This window comes from Arabidopsis lyrata, assembly GCF_000004255.2.
Source record: "Arabidopsis lyrata subsp. lyrata unplaced genomic scaffold ARALYscaffold_4, whole genome shotgun sequence".
NCBI lineage: Eukaryota > Viridiplantae > Streptophyta > Magnoliopsida > Brassicales > Brassicaceae > Arabidopsis > Arabidopsis lyrata.
The window spans coordinates 22,830,804-22,844,082 of NW_003302552.1; the positions used below are offsets into that span (position 1 = coordinate 22,830,804).

The 13,279-nt window shown below is 36.1% G+C and overlaps 3 protein-coding genes and 1 pseudogene across 3 annotated transcripts; all 4 read right to left on the bottom strand.

Moving 5' to 3' along the window:
- Positions 1-497: 497 nt before the first annotated feature.
- LOC9318161 (cytochrome P450 709B2) lies at positions 498-2,722 on the bottom strand. The gene is made up of 5 exons (XM_002882049.2): positions 2,242-2,722; positions 1,904-2,127; positions 1,564-1,811; positions 1,116-1,482; positions 498-1,029 (listed from the first exon to the last, which is right to left on the bottom strand). The coding sequence occupies exons 1-5, from the start codon at positions 2,522-2,524 to the stop codon at positions 598-600; spliced, it is 1,554 nt and encodes a 517-aa protein (XP_002882095.1). The 5' UTR covers positions 2,525-2,722; the 3' UTR covers positions 498-597.
- A 988-nt stretch (positions 2,723-3,710) lies between these two features.
- On the bottom strand, positions 3,711-5,976 carry LOC9318162 (cytochrome P450 709B1). The gene is made up of 5 exons (XM_002882050.2): positions 5,662-5,976; positions 5,331-5,557; positions 4,970-5,226; positions 4,516-4,879; positions 3,711-4,435 (listed from the first exon to the last, which is right to left on the bottom strand). The coding sequence occupies exons 1-5, from the start codon at positions 5,933-5,935 to the stop codon at positions 4,001-4,003; spliced, it is 1,557 nt and encodes a 518-aa protein (XP_002882096.1). The 5' UTR covers positions 5,936-5,976; the 3' UTR covers positions 3,711-4,000.
- Positions 5,977-6,792: 816 nt separating this feature from the next.
- LOC9318163 lies at positions 6,793-8,844 on the bottom strand (annotated as a pseudogene).
- Positions 8,845-10,434: 1,590 nt separating this feature from the next.
- Positions 10,435-12,665, bottom strand: LOC9318164 (transcription factor PIL1). Its single transcript, XM_002882052.2, has 6 exons — positions 12,430-12,665; positions 11,801-12,326; positions 11,609-11,716; positions 11,464-11,529; positions 11,305-11,370; positions 10,435-10,961 (listed from the first exon to the last, which is right to left on the bottom strand). Exons 1-6 carry the CDS (start codon positions 12,501-12,503, stop codon positions 10,560-10,562), a joined length of 1,242 nt encoding a protein of 413 aa, XP_002882098.1. The 5' UTR covers positions 12,504-12,665; the 3' UTR covers positions 10,435-10,559.
- Positions 12,666-13,279: the final 614 nt, after the last annotated feature.

A 13,279-nucleotide genomic window follows, 5' to 3' on the forward strand; every position in this document is an offset into this window, starting at 1 on the left:
CATAAATTGAAAAGCTATGCAAGGAAACAAGGGGGGTGGCCGACGCCGGCACTGTCTGAGCCGCCACGCGCCGGTCACAAGCTTGGCGGACGTTTTGTGTTAACGCAAGGGCCAGAAACTTTTTTTGTTATCGTAAGATATGGATTTATATGATGGTGGATTTTCCGGATCAAGCTGACCGTAGGATCATTTGACCAGTAGCTTTGACTTTAGTCTTTGGCGCCTGATATTCGAACAGCCTGCTATGTTAGAGCATCTTTATTAGTAGACACTCTAAAAGTGTCTCAAAATATTATATTTTAATAACTATGATATAATTTTATTATTTATTTAAATAATTATTCAGAAAATAACTATTTAACCTGTTAAAATATGACATATGTAAAGCAGAGTTTCTCAAAATTTCTCTGCAGAGACATGTTTCTCATTTTCTCTCCTCCTTTATCATTATTTTTTATTTTTTAATTAGTAAAAACTTGTGAGACACTGCCAATGGGTTTGCCATCGTTAAAGGGCTAGCCCAAATGATCCATAGCCCAATATCTTAATTAAGTCTTTAGCACATGAAGGTTCATATACAAAGTAGAAGCATTTGCTTCAACCGTCGATGGGTTGAAGCATCACAGGTAAATCGTACTGAGGCTGAAGAGTGAGGTGATCTGCCGGCGCGTGTTTATAATCGGCGGAGAGATTGAGCCGGAACCGTTGAAGAATCATGGCGAGAACGGTCTTGGCTTCCATTATGGCAAAGTTTTGGCCAATGCAAGCTCTTGGTCCGATTGAAAACGCGAGAAGAGCGTTTGGGTGATTAGCGGCCCGAGAATTGCCGTTTTCAAACCGCATAGGGTTGAATTTGTCGGCGTCACTTCCCCAAATGGCTTTGTCTCTGTGCATCTTCACGATCGGGAGGACTATAGTCGTGCCTTTAGGGATCTCTAGGTTTCCTAATTTCATATCTTCTGATGCTAATCGGAGCACATTTAACACTGGTCCGTATAGACGAAGTGACTCCATAAACACCATGTTCATCTGCAATAATTATTTGTAGTTAGATCAAAAATAAAATAAAAAAGGTTTCTTCGGCCGCAAGAAACTCCTTTGAAATTTGCATTTACCAGTTTGAGTTTGGCGCATGTCTCTGAATCTGGGATTTTGTCTTTACCGCATTCGTTGAAAACTTCTTCTCTGAGTTTCTCTTGCCAATCTTGGTGCAAGCTAAGCAACATTGTACTCCATGTCAATAGATTCGCAGTTGTTTCGTGTCCTGCGAAGAAGAACGTCTTGCATTCTTCTATGATCTCATCAATGCTCATCTTTTTCTCAGACTCGTTAGAGCTTGCAGCTGTTAACATGATTCCCAGAAGATCATTTCCGTAATTCTTGGATTCCGATTTTAGCCTCGCATCTATGATTCTTTTGGTCGAGCTATTCACTTTCCTATCAAGCTTCCATATTTGAAGATTCGAAGGCGTAGGAAGGTACCTTGGGATACAAGAAAGAAAACAAATCACTAGAACAAGAAAGAAGTTTTAAAAGTGGAAGAGTGATTATACTGAAACTTACTGGATTCCAGGGAAATAGAGGTCAGTAAGAGAAGCAGCACAACACTTTTGGAGCTCTATTTGTGATTTAAACACTTCAATTCCTTCCGCATAACTGCTTCCAAACGCAGCCGTCGCTATGATATCAGCGGTCAATCTCTTAAACTCTCTGCTAATCAACACCACTTGCTCTGTTTCGCCACCATTCCTCTGTTTTCCCCACTCGTCGAACATTCTCAAAGTGCAATCCACCATCAATTGGGTCATGAGCTGATCAATAACATGAAGAAATTTAGCAAAAGTTCTATCTTTTACTGTCATCCAATTAGATATATATATAAGAAGGAATGATTTAAAAAAACCTTGAGTTTGTCCTTAGAGAATGCAGGGTTTAAGATTCGTCTATGCCGAACCCAGTCAAGACCATTTACGAAGATAAGTCCATTACCAGCAAGTTTAAGGATCTCAGGTTTTGTCTTTGATTTAGCAAAAAAACCAAACTTGTTCGATAAGATCTGTTTCGCTAGCTCATGATCTGAGATGCATAACCTTGGCTCTGTTCCTTGCCAGTAAAGAAAAGTCTCTCCTAATAAAATAGTACCATTGGTATCGTGTTAGTTACGCATCATATCTTTGTCTAGTGAAACACAAAAAAACTAAAGAAAGGAAGATTAGAGAAGATGGAGAACTAAAACGGCACCGTATTGAGACATCCATTGCTGAAGATGAGGTAAAAGGCGAGGGACGATATCGTTGGAGTTTGGATCAAGAATCTTAAGCTTAGCTTCGTTCTTCACCTTCCTAATCTCGCGGAGGTTCCCGTACAAGATCCTGTATTTTGGGCCTGAGATTCCTTGCTTCTTGAATCTTCTTGATAGCATCAATGGCCGCCAAACAAGGATCCGACAAGCTCCATATATCTTCGGAACTACAAGGAGCACTAGAGCTATTGCTAAGAGATTGATCGTGCTCAGGAGTTCCATTGGAAGAACAAACAATTTTTTTTTTTTGGTTTGAGTTTGCTTTGTGGTGGATTCGAAGTGGGGTTTTCAGTTTTATGTCTCATGTGAGTGTGAGGTCGTCCTGACTTCTGTTTCTGATATAAGCAAGCACAAGCACTCTATTTCTATTTATTCCTGTTTTGAAGAAATAATGAATAAAATTCTAACCGAACAAAAAAAGAGATAATGAAAAGAACTTTATGTCATTTTTTTTTTTTTTAATATAATGTTAAATTATATTCAAAGGAAAAATAAACGTTTGTACAACAAGTGCAAAAGAACTTTATGTTAATTTTGGCATCTTGTTTTGTCAAACACTTTGACATCTAAAAAAGAAATATTTAAGCATTTTCTTAAATTTATGAAAGAGAATTTGTCTTTAACCAATTGAAGTTTATTCGAGTTATACAGATTAACAAAAGTAGTTCTGAATTTTATTTGATAACTGAGATGTGATATGAGTGAAAAAACATAGGAGTTAGGATCACACTTGGTTTTTAACAAAATTCAACGTAGTTTAATGGAGTTTATTTTACATAAGAGAAATAAAATAATAGTATAATACAATGTAACGGACGATAAATAAAGTATGTTAATGCCTTAATAATGGAGGTGTGGGGACAGTAGTCTTTTAAATTCATTGAACAACATCGATTATATAATAGATGACGTGATTGCTTATGCAAGTAAGTCTTATCTTCTCGAAGCTTACAAGTTACAAGTTAGAAACATAAGTTATATAGATGTTGTTTCTAGGGATATGACACACGTAGAAAATCGTATAAAAGCTAAAGCTTACGTGATCGTCTCAAACGGCAACCACGAATAACGCAAACAGCGATCCAGATTTTTCGTTTGGCATTTTGCCATTTTTTGTAATAAAATCTGATATACTTTCATCATCATAATATTTTGAAGTTATAGGACAATTTCTATTGTTATAACTTATTAACATTTTGCACTGTTTTTTTTTTCTGAACAAAAGGAGGTTCGAGATTCCTATATTTTAGATTTATTATGATGCATTTATTAGTTTATTATCCCCGAAACCAATTTCTATGTGAACAATACTGGATTTATCCAAGTACAAAAACAATGACTCACGCAACAATATATATATTTTGTCACAAAACAACAGTTAGTCAGTTTCAACAATATATATTGTCGGTTACTCATGTTTCAAGTTGCTTTTAGCTTTTTAATTCATGATGAAAACGTTCCACTTTTCAATTACACATGCAATATACAGTATCACATCACTTATACGCCGGCTTTAAGCAATAAGCCCAATATATTAATAACTATTTAGCCCATCCAAGGGTTCCAAATTGAGACTGTAAAAGCCCAATAATTTAACAAGGATTAGTTAAAGCCCCCACCATAAGAAATAAGCCGGCCTATATGAAGAAGACTTTGTCACACACATAAGGTAGAGAGATACTTAGTTTCATTAAGACTTCAGTCTTCCAGAGGCTGAAGCATTACGGGTAAGCCGTACTGAGGCTGAATAGTGAGGTGATCCACCGGCGCGTGCTTATACTCGTCACAGAGGCTAATAAACCGAAACCGTTGAAGAATCATGGTGAGCACAGTCTTGGCTTCGATCATGACAAAGTTTTGGCCAATGCAGGCTCTTGGTCCGACGGAGAATGCTAGGAGAGCATTTGGGTGGTTGGCGGCTCGGGAAACACCGTTTGCAAACCGCGTTGGGTTGAATTTGTCGGCGTCGGATCCCCAAAGGGTCTTGTCGCTATGCATCTTCAGAAGCGGGATGACGACGGTTGTGCCCTTGGGAATCTCTAGGTCACCTAGCTTTGTGCTTACTGATGCTTCTCGGGCCAAAGCTGACGTTGGTCCGTAAAGTCGAAGCGACTCCATGATCACCATGTTCATCTGCAAGAAATAAACAGGTTTCTTCAACCGCAAGAAACATTGTCTCACAAGAAACCCTTTGAAAAAATGAAAAACATTACCAGTTTGAGTTTGGAGAAAGTTTCTGAATCTAGGGTTTTTTGTTTACCACATTCTTTGAATATCTCTTCTCTGAGTTTCTCCTGCCAATCTTGGTGCAAGCTCAGCAACATCGTTGTCCATGTCAATAAATTCGCAGTAGTTTCGTGACCTCCGAAGAAGAAAGTCCTGCATTCATGTATGATCTCTTCGATGCTCATCTTTCGTTCGTTCCCTTCAGTTTTGTATGCTTTCAACAAGATTCCCAGAAGATCGTCTCCATAATCTGATTGTGACTCTAGTCTCGACCTTATAATTCTCTTAATTGACTTATCCATTTTCCTCTCCAGCTTCCATATCCGAAAGTTCGAAGGCGTAGGAAGATACCTTAGAATACAAGAAACAAGACCAATATATTTCAAATCCTAAGAATCTTGCCTGAACAGAGAACTGAAAATAGCAGAGTGATAAACTTACTGAGTTCCAGGGATAAAGACTTTGTTGAGAGACGGTATACAACACTTTTTAAGCTCCATTTGTGATCTAAACACTTCGATTCCTTCGACGTAACTACTTCCAAAAGCAGAGGTCGCTATTACATCTGCTGTTAGTCTTTGGAACTCTCTGTGCATTTCCTTTTTAATCATCGGTTGCGCTGTTTCTTCCTTACTCTTCTCTTTTCTCCACTCCTCTAACATCTTGAGCGTACAATCCACCATCACGGTAGTCATGATCTGATCAACAAAATGAAAAAATAAAACAAAAATTAGATTAATTACATCTGTTTTCTATAAGGGTTAATTTCTCAAATCCAGCTAAGAAAGAAGGATTAAAAGACCTTGAGCCTATCGATGGAGAAAGCAGGGTTCAAGATTCTTCTATGGCGAACCCAATCAGAACCTTCGATAAAGACAAGTCCTTTGGAGCCGACAAGTTTAACGACCTCGGGTCTCATCTTTGATTTGACAAAGAAACCTAACTTGTTCGACAAGATATTTTTTGCAAGTTCAGGATCTGAGATGCATACCCTTGGCTCTGTTCCGTTCCAGTAAAGAAATGTCTCTCCTAATAATATATAACATAGATAACTTGTTTGTTACGCATTATCCTCTAAGGAAGTTGAATCTAAATTTAAAGATGAACAAAGAGAGAGATGGAGAAAACGGCACCGTATTGAGACATCCATCGTTGATAATGAGGAAGAATACGAGGGAAAATATCATTGGAGCTGGGATCAAGAGTCGAAAGATGAGATTCTCTCTTCATCTTCTTTATCTCGCTGAGGTTTCCGTGAAAGATTCTGTACTTTGGGCCTGAGATTCCTTGGTTTTTGAATCTTCTGGTCACCACAAATGGATGCCAAACAAGGATCACAAAAGCCTCGAATATCCTTAGACCAATAAGGAGCAAGACAATTAGTGCCAAGAAAATTACGAGCTCCATTGAAAAAAACAAAAAAAAAAAGATTTTTTTTTTTCCTTTCTTTGTGTGTGTGTATTATTGTTGTTGATTTGGTGTTTTAAGTTTTACATTATATAATGACATGCATATATAACTTCTTACACTTGAATTTGTAAAATAAGTGTGAGCGGCCAGTAAATCAGGCACTGAACATGAAGTAAACACAAACACGTCTGTATATTTTCAATTTGAGAACAAACAAAAAGTAATTAGTAAAGTAAAAGGTGCCTTATATATGGTATGATGATAGAGTAGATTCTAAATTTGTTTATAGCACAGATTGTTACGTAATAAGAAGATTAGAGAAAGTATAAAAGAGAAGTGGAAGTTTTCTAGATAAAAGAAAAATATAAATTACTCTTGAAAGTAATCCTTTTGGGAGAATAATTCAGGATTTGAATTCACACTTGAATAAATATAGAACGGTTACGGTTAGCATTCCTTGTATCTTAGGTTTACTGTCTTTGTATCCTAAAATGATAAAATCTCTTCACATCCAACGGTGCGATGCGATAAATTCGTGGTTGTAGATTGTAATCTTAGGAAATTTTATTTTGATACGTCTCTTATTCCTCTGTTTTGTTTCGTATACACCTTTTAAAGGTGGATGCGGATTTTAATATTGTAATTAAGTGAATTTGTTAAGACTTAACTATCCAATTTCTTAAACTTTAGTATCTTGTTATCTTAGCTTTGAACAATAATCAACTTTTAAAAAGAAAGAGCCTTCACACTAACTATTTCAGAAAATCGGACTAGATTGTCTTGATACGATGATTTTTTTTTAAATATCCGGATCATGCTGATATAATATTTTTGGATATTTGTCCTACTAGTCATCCGTTAGTGTTTCCTTAGGCTGCTCCAAAATTTAACATCATAGATGCCCAATTTATTAGTGGGATTAGGCCCAAATACGATGTAGAATAACTACTAATTAAACGGTAGATTAGATAAGTAGGGTTTCTTTTAGTAAATCGTTTTTTTGGGGGGATTTAATTCAAATGTGGAGAGGCTTAACCATTATGGGTAAGCCGTACTGTGGATGGAGACTGATGTAATCCATCGGAGCGTGCTTATACTCGCGGGAGAGGTTAAGCCGGAACCGTTGAAGAATCATAGTAAGCACAGTCTTAGCTTCCATCATGGCAAAGTGTTGGCCAATGCAAGCTCTTGGTCCGAATGAGAACGCGAGGAGAGCGTTTGGGTTATTAGCGGCCTGAGAAACGCCGTTTGCAAATCGCAGGGGATTGAATTTGTCGGCGTCATCTCCCCAAACGTCTCGGTCGCTGTGCATCTTCAGCAACGGGAAGATTATGCTCGTTCCCTTGGGGATCTCCACGCGTCCTACATTCATATCTTGTGTTGCCACTCGAGACATTTGAATTATGGGTCCTTACAGACGAAGTGACTCCATTAACACCATGTTCATCTGCAAGATATAACATGTTACTTCAATCACAAGAAATCATTTTCTTTAACCGCAAGAAACTATTTTAAAAAGGTAACTTATTACCAGTTTGAGTTTGGATAAAGTGTCTGAATCTGGGATCTTGTCTTTACCACATTCCTTAAAAACCTACTCTCTGAGTTTCTCTTGCCAATCTTGGTGTAAGCTAAGCAACATCGTAGTCCATGCCAATAAAATCGAAGTAGTTCCGTGTCCTGATATGAAGAAATTTTTGCATTCTTCTATGATCTCATCTATGCTCAACTTTTTCTCGGGATCTTCAGAGGTTGCAGCGTTTAACATGATTCCTAGAAGATCATCATCTCCATGATTCTTCCATTTTAGCCTAGTATCAATGATTCTTCTGATCATGTTCTTTACTTTCCTATCGAGCTTCCATATACGAAGATTCAAAGGTGTAGGAAGGTACCTTGCAGTATAAGAAAGAACCAAAACTCAAGAATCTCTTCTGATTAAATAACTAAAAGTAGTAGAGTGATTACACTTACTGTTTTCCGTGGATGAACACTTTGGTGGCAGAAGTAACACAACAATTCCGAAGCTCTACATGTGCTCTAAAGATTTCATTTCCTTCGGCGTAACTGCTTCCAAACGCAGTGGTCGCTATAATATCAGCGGTTAATCGATAAAACTCTTTCTTCATCTCCATCTTCATCACATTTTGCTCTGTTTCTTCATATTTGTTCTGTTTTCTCCACTCCTCGAATATCCTCAATGTGCAATCCACCATCGATTTCGTCATGACCTAAAAATAAGTTATCAGCAAGTAATGAGATTAACTACTGATTGTTCTAATTAGGGCTGTGTTCCCAATCAAGGAAAAAAAGATTAAAAAGACCTTAAGCCGGTCAGTGGAGAGTGCAGGGTTCAAGATTCTTCTATGGCGAACCCAATCAGCACCCTCAGAGAAGGAAAGTCCTTTACCGAAAAATATGAGCAACTCCGGTCTCCTCTTTGATCTAACCGAAAAACCTAACTTGCTCGACAAGATTTGTTTAGCTAGTTCAGGATCTGAGGTGCATATCGTCGGCTCTGTTCCATTCCAGTAGAGAAATGTTTCTCCTATAATATTACAACAGATAACCGGTGCGTTACGCATTCTATCGATAATTCAAATAAAGTAATGTCAACAAAGAGAGATGGAGAAATGAAACGGCACCGTATTTATACATCCAATGCTGAAAATGAGGAAAAACGCGAGGGAAAATATTGTTGGTGTTGGGTCTATCTTCATCTTTCTTATCTCCCTCATGTTTCCGTAAAAGAGGCTGTATTTAGGACCTGATATTCCTTGTTTCTTGAACCTTCTTGATAGCATCAATGGCCGCCAAACAAGGATCCGACAACATTCCCATATCTTTGGAACAACAACAAGCAGAAACTCCATCAAAAGAAACAAAGAGGTGCTCAGAAACTCCATCAAAAGAAACAAAGAGGAAAAGTGTAATGTGAGTGTTTAAGTTTGCTTTTGTGTTCTCTTTGTAATATGAATTGAGCACAAGCAAGACTGTTCACTTTTCCTTTATCATTGTGAAAAAGACCCCAAAAAAAAAGTATCTAACACTGATGAAAAAGTAAATTCACATTTTTTTTTAAAAGAAGAGTAAATTCACAAATTATAACGTTAAAGTTATGCTCTTATCTTCTATATGATAAATATGACCTAAATAGAATTGGTACTTTTGTTTTCATATAATTCCTATAAAAATCTTTAATTAACTACACATAATTTTTGGAGTATTCATTAAATAGAGTTATATAATGTGCTTATGGTATGATAGCATATGGAGTCGGATTCTAGAAATTTCTGTGGCAGATAATGAAATCAGTAAAGTATAGAGCGGAGATGCGGACAGAGTCCACTAGGTTAATCGAACAAACTACTACTTACTAAACTAATTGTTTGGAGAGTTAATTTGGTATTTGAATAATTATAGTAAAACATTGTGAAATAAATAAACAAAGATGATAGATATATATCAACCAACGGTGCAATGTGATTGATCGTGTAAATTCAAAAAAAAAAAAATGTGATTGATCGTGACATCGAATCTTAAAATGAAACACATTTTCGTTTGTTATTTACTTTTGCATGGTTTCAATTTAAAGAAAGTGGTTGAAAATTTTCTATTCTAAAAGAATTGGTTTAGACTTAACCATCTCACTTTCTCTAAGTATCATGTTAACTTTTGAGATAAGAGTCTCATCTATTTTAAAGAAAGAATCTTCACATTAATTTCAACGCACCAGACATCAGCCGTTAATATCAGAAATTCAGTGTCCATGTGAGTCCCATACTTCCATCTCCATTACACTATTTCACTCCCCTGTTTTCGCGTTTGAAAAAGCCCATTTAAGAATATTAGTCCACTAAAAAGCCCATCAAGCCCAATTTTAGTACGTTACCTCATCGTTGCGATTGTTCCTTTTATAAACCCAAAAACGGCAAAATTCGTTTCAAATTCCACGATTTAGGTCAAAAAGGTATAATGACTCCTCTTCATGTCACATCTTAGTTGGGTTTAGGGTTTACTTGGGGAATACACAGTGTTTACTTGCAGAAGAAGGTAGGAGAAACAACGTTAAACCGACATCGATTCCATTCTCGAGGTTAATTTCATTATCCACAAGATTAATGCCATTCGGCAAATTGAGTAAGTTTAAAAACCCTAATTGCTATCTTCTTAGACTACTCGTTTCCTTTTCACTTTGTTAGTCTGTTTGATTTCAACTCATCATATTTTGACAAGTAGGGCTTGGATTGGATCTCATGGATGGCAAAAAAGTAAAATATGACTCTAGAGATGCAATCGGCCCTCTTACAGATGAGACTCCAATATATCCAAATTGATCAAAAAAGTAATAAATCGGTTTATCCTAATTGATCACTCATCATCATTCACTTATTGGCTTATTGCACATCATTATGCAAATGCACACCCTCTATTTATAACTTATATACAATGTTATATTGAACATTGTACATCGACTTTGCAAATAGTTGGAATCAAGTTCAATCATTCCAAGAATCAAGGCCCAAAAGCCCATAGACTACCAACACAAAGTAGACGAACGATCATTTTTTTTCTTCTTAAAGTTAGTTAGTTGGAGAAAACATCAACTACCTACAAATCTTTAGTTTTGCGAGGGATAATAACTATAACCGTTGCTTCCTCTATACTGCATTGCATCTTCTAAGTTTGAGGTGGACGCAGACTTTGGGAATTGAGTAAAAGAAGTAGCATGAGTCTGAGGAACACATGAAGGCACCACGAATTGCTGAGAGCAATTTTCCAATGGAGAAAAGATAGGAGTGTTTGGGATTAGTCCTGTGGGGTGATTAAGAAACCTTAGCATTTGTGATGATGCATTGTTAATCCCGGGAAAACTGGTTCCTTGAATATTCATAGGTAGGAATTGCGGTACTGATGTTGGTGTTGCTGCTGCACCCACATGCATTCCTAGACCCATGGGAGGGTAATGACCCATTGGCAACATCATAGGTGGTCGTATTAATCCATTTCCCATACTCATCATCTGTGAACATGTTAGGAATCCGTTAAAAAAAAATTGTAGTAAAATAAATATATACTGAATAAAAAAATTATTGTTAATTAATTAGTTATTCGGTTTCTAATTTGTAATGTTATTTGTTTCCTAATGAAACTAGTTTCTAGTGATTTGATCGAGTCATTTTTCAATAGTAGAGTTTAAAGCCTAAACGCAAAAAGATGTGAAGAAAAAAACATTTTTACAAAATATTTACTTGTAAATGTAAATGCTTTAAACAATTGACACCTGAATCATTTTATTATTTATCAGTTCGTTTATTTTTTATGATCCATGAAATTTTATTGAATTGGTGTATTAGTTTGAATACCTGAACTTGATGTTGAAGGGTCCTCATATATTTGACAGCCTCATCCAACAATGATGCCTTATCATCCTATAAACAATTACACATATTCAGAAATCTCCACTAAGAGAAGATTAACGCTCTAAGTAAACAATGTAATGTGGTTTAAGTTAAATCTCAAACCTTGTAACAGTTTGGTAGTATGTCCTGCAAAGCACGCATTTTCTTGTTGAATTCATCTCTTCGCTTCTGTTAACAAATCCTTAATTAGCATTAATTTTTTCTACTAGGGTGAAATTTCATGAAATGTGAGTGTATATAAACTCACTCTTTCATATAACTTATGGACTTCTGTGCTTCGTTTTCTCTTAGTCACCGGCTTTCTTATTCTCGCATGAACTTGTGTCTTCGCATCATCTGATTCATCATCGGGATTCTGCATAACAAACAAAAATAATGATCTACCATGTGAAAGAATTAAGACAAGAATTTAATGAACCAGCTAATTAATTTCTCTTACATTACTTAAATAGGTTGATTCTTCTTCTTCAATGTCTCCATGCTTCCTCTTTAAAGAACATAAACTTAGATCTCTCGAACTTCCTCGAGAAAACATCGATGAAGAAGCAGAATACAATTCCGTGGATCTACCAACTGCTGCAGATTGCTCATCAGGAGGAGTTCTAGTAACTTCAACATTCTTTGGACCTTTAGAATCATCAATTAATGTTGATGATTCAACACGTTTGTTGCTTTTCGAAACATTTCTCTCAGATTCGATTTTGGAGGACTTAAGCTTCTTCTTATTCATATGTTCATTGTTTTCTTTATCTTGTTGTGGCTGAGACTCATTCACAGGAACAACTTGTGTATCACCAAGATTCTTGATGTTTTTCTTGAAACCCTCATTGTACTCGGTCTCATACAAATCCAAGAGAGATTGCCTACGTTGATTTTGAAAAGAACCGTTGTTCTTGTGTCTTCGACCCTTTGCAAGAATCTGCCCATTTTCACACACCAGCTCCATATAATCTTGATCTTTTAATCTGTGACAAAAGAGTCACTTATAATTAACAAAAAATAGTCACGTATAAACAAACATCACTCCATAGAAGTCGTAAAAAGTGTAGATGAAACCCATAAACTTACTTTGGTTTAAAGCTTGATGATGGAGAAATCATGTTTGGTTGAGATGATGATGATGCTAAGGGCTTTTCTTCCATTGAAGTGAACTGAAAAAAGCTTTATTTACTTCTTTTTTTCCGGTTTTTGTGAATTGTAGAATCAGAGAGATTCGGACTTCTTGGTCTTCTTTATTGGGGTTTACGAAGAGCTGCATATATATATAGTCGGGTTGTATATATGTATACTCGGTTATTTATTTTTTTAATTTATTTTTTCGGTTATTTAATTTATGATTGATATATATATATATATATATGGAGAATTTGTTTTGGTCCACAACTCATATATTTATCCTTCAATCGAGGTTATGACACGGGATAGAAAATTAGTCTAAATTATTACAATATGAATTAACTTTGGTCGACTTCAAATGTTAATAAGTAGTATTCATGTTAATGTGTAAGTCTCTCATTTAGATTTATAATTAAAAATATTGATGGAATTAATGAAAGAAGAATATAATAGTGGCATTGTATGGGAGAAGCAAGATAATGTATGGGCGACAGTGAAAGACAAAGATATATGTACAGAGAGATAGACATTCTTATGACCGACTTCTCCACTCTCCACCGCTTCATTTTTCTGTGCTTCAGAAAAAGAACAGAAAAAATAAATTAAAATAAAGTCAAATCTATAATTACTATTAGAATATGGTTTTCAACTCAAAACCAATTGGCAATGAGTGGAGAAGTCCATATATCTTATATACTAGTCAAGATCCCTTCTCCTTTCCAATGTGGGATAATATTATCCCTAATACGCCCCCTCGAGATGATGGCTCTAGCCATTGATCTCGGTATGCTCGGACATGAAT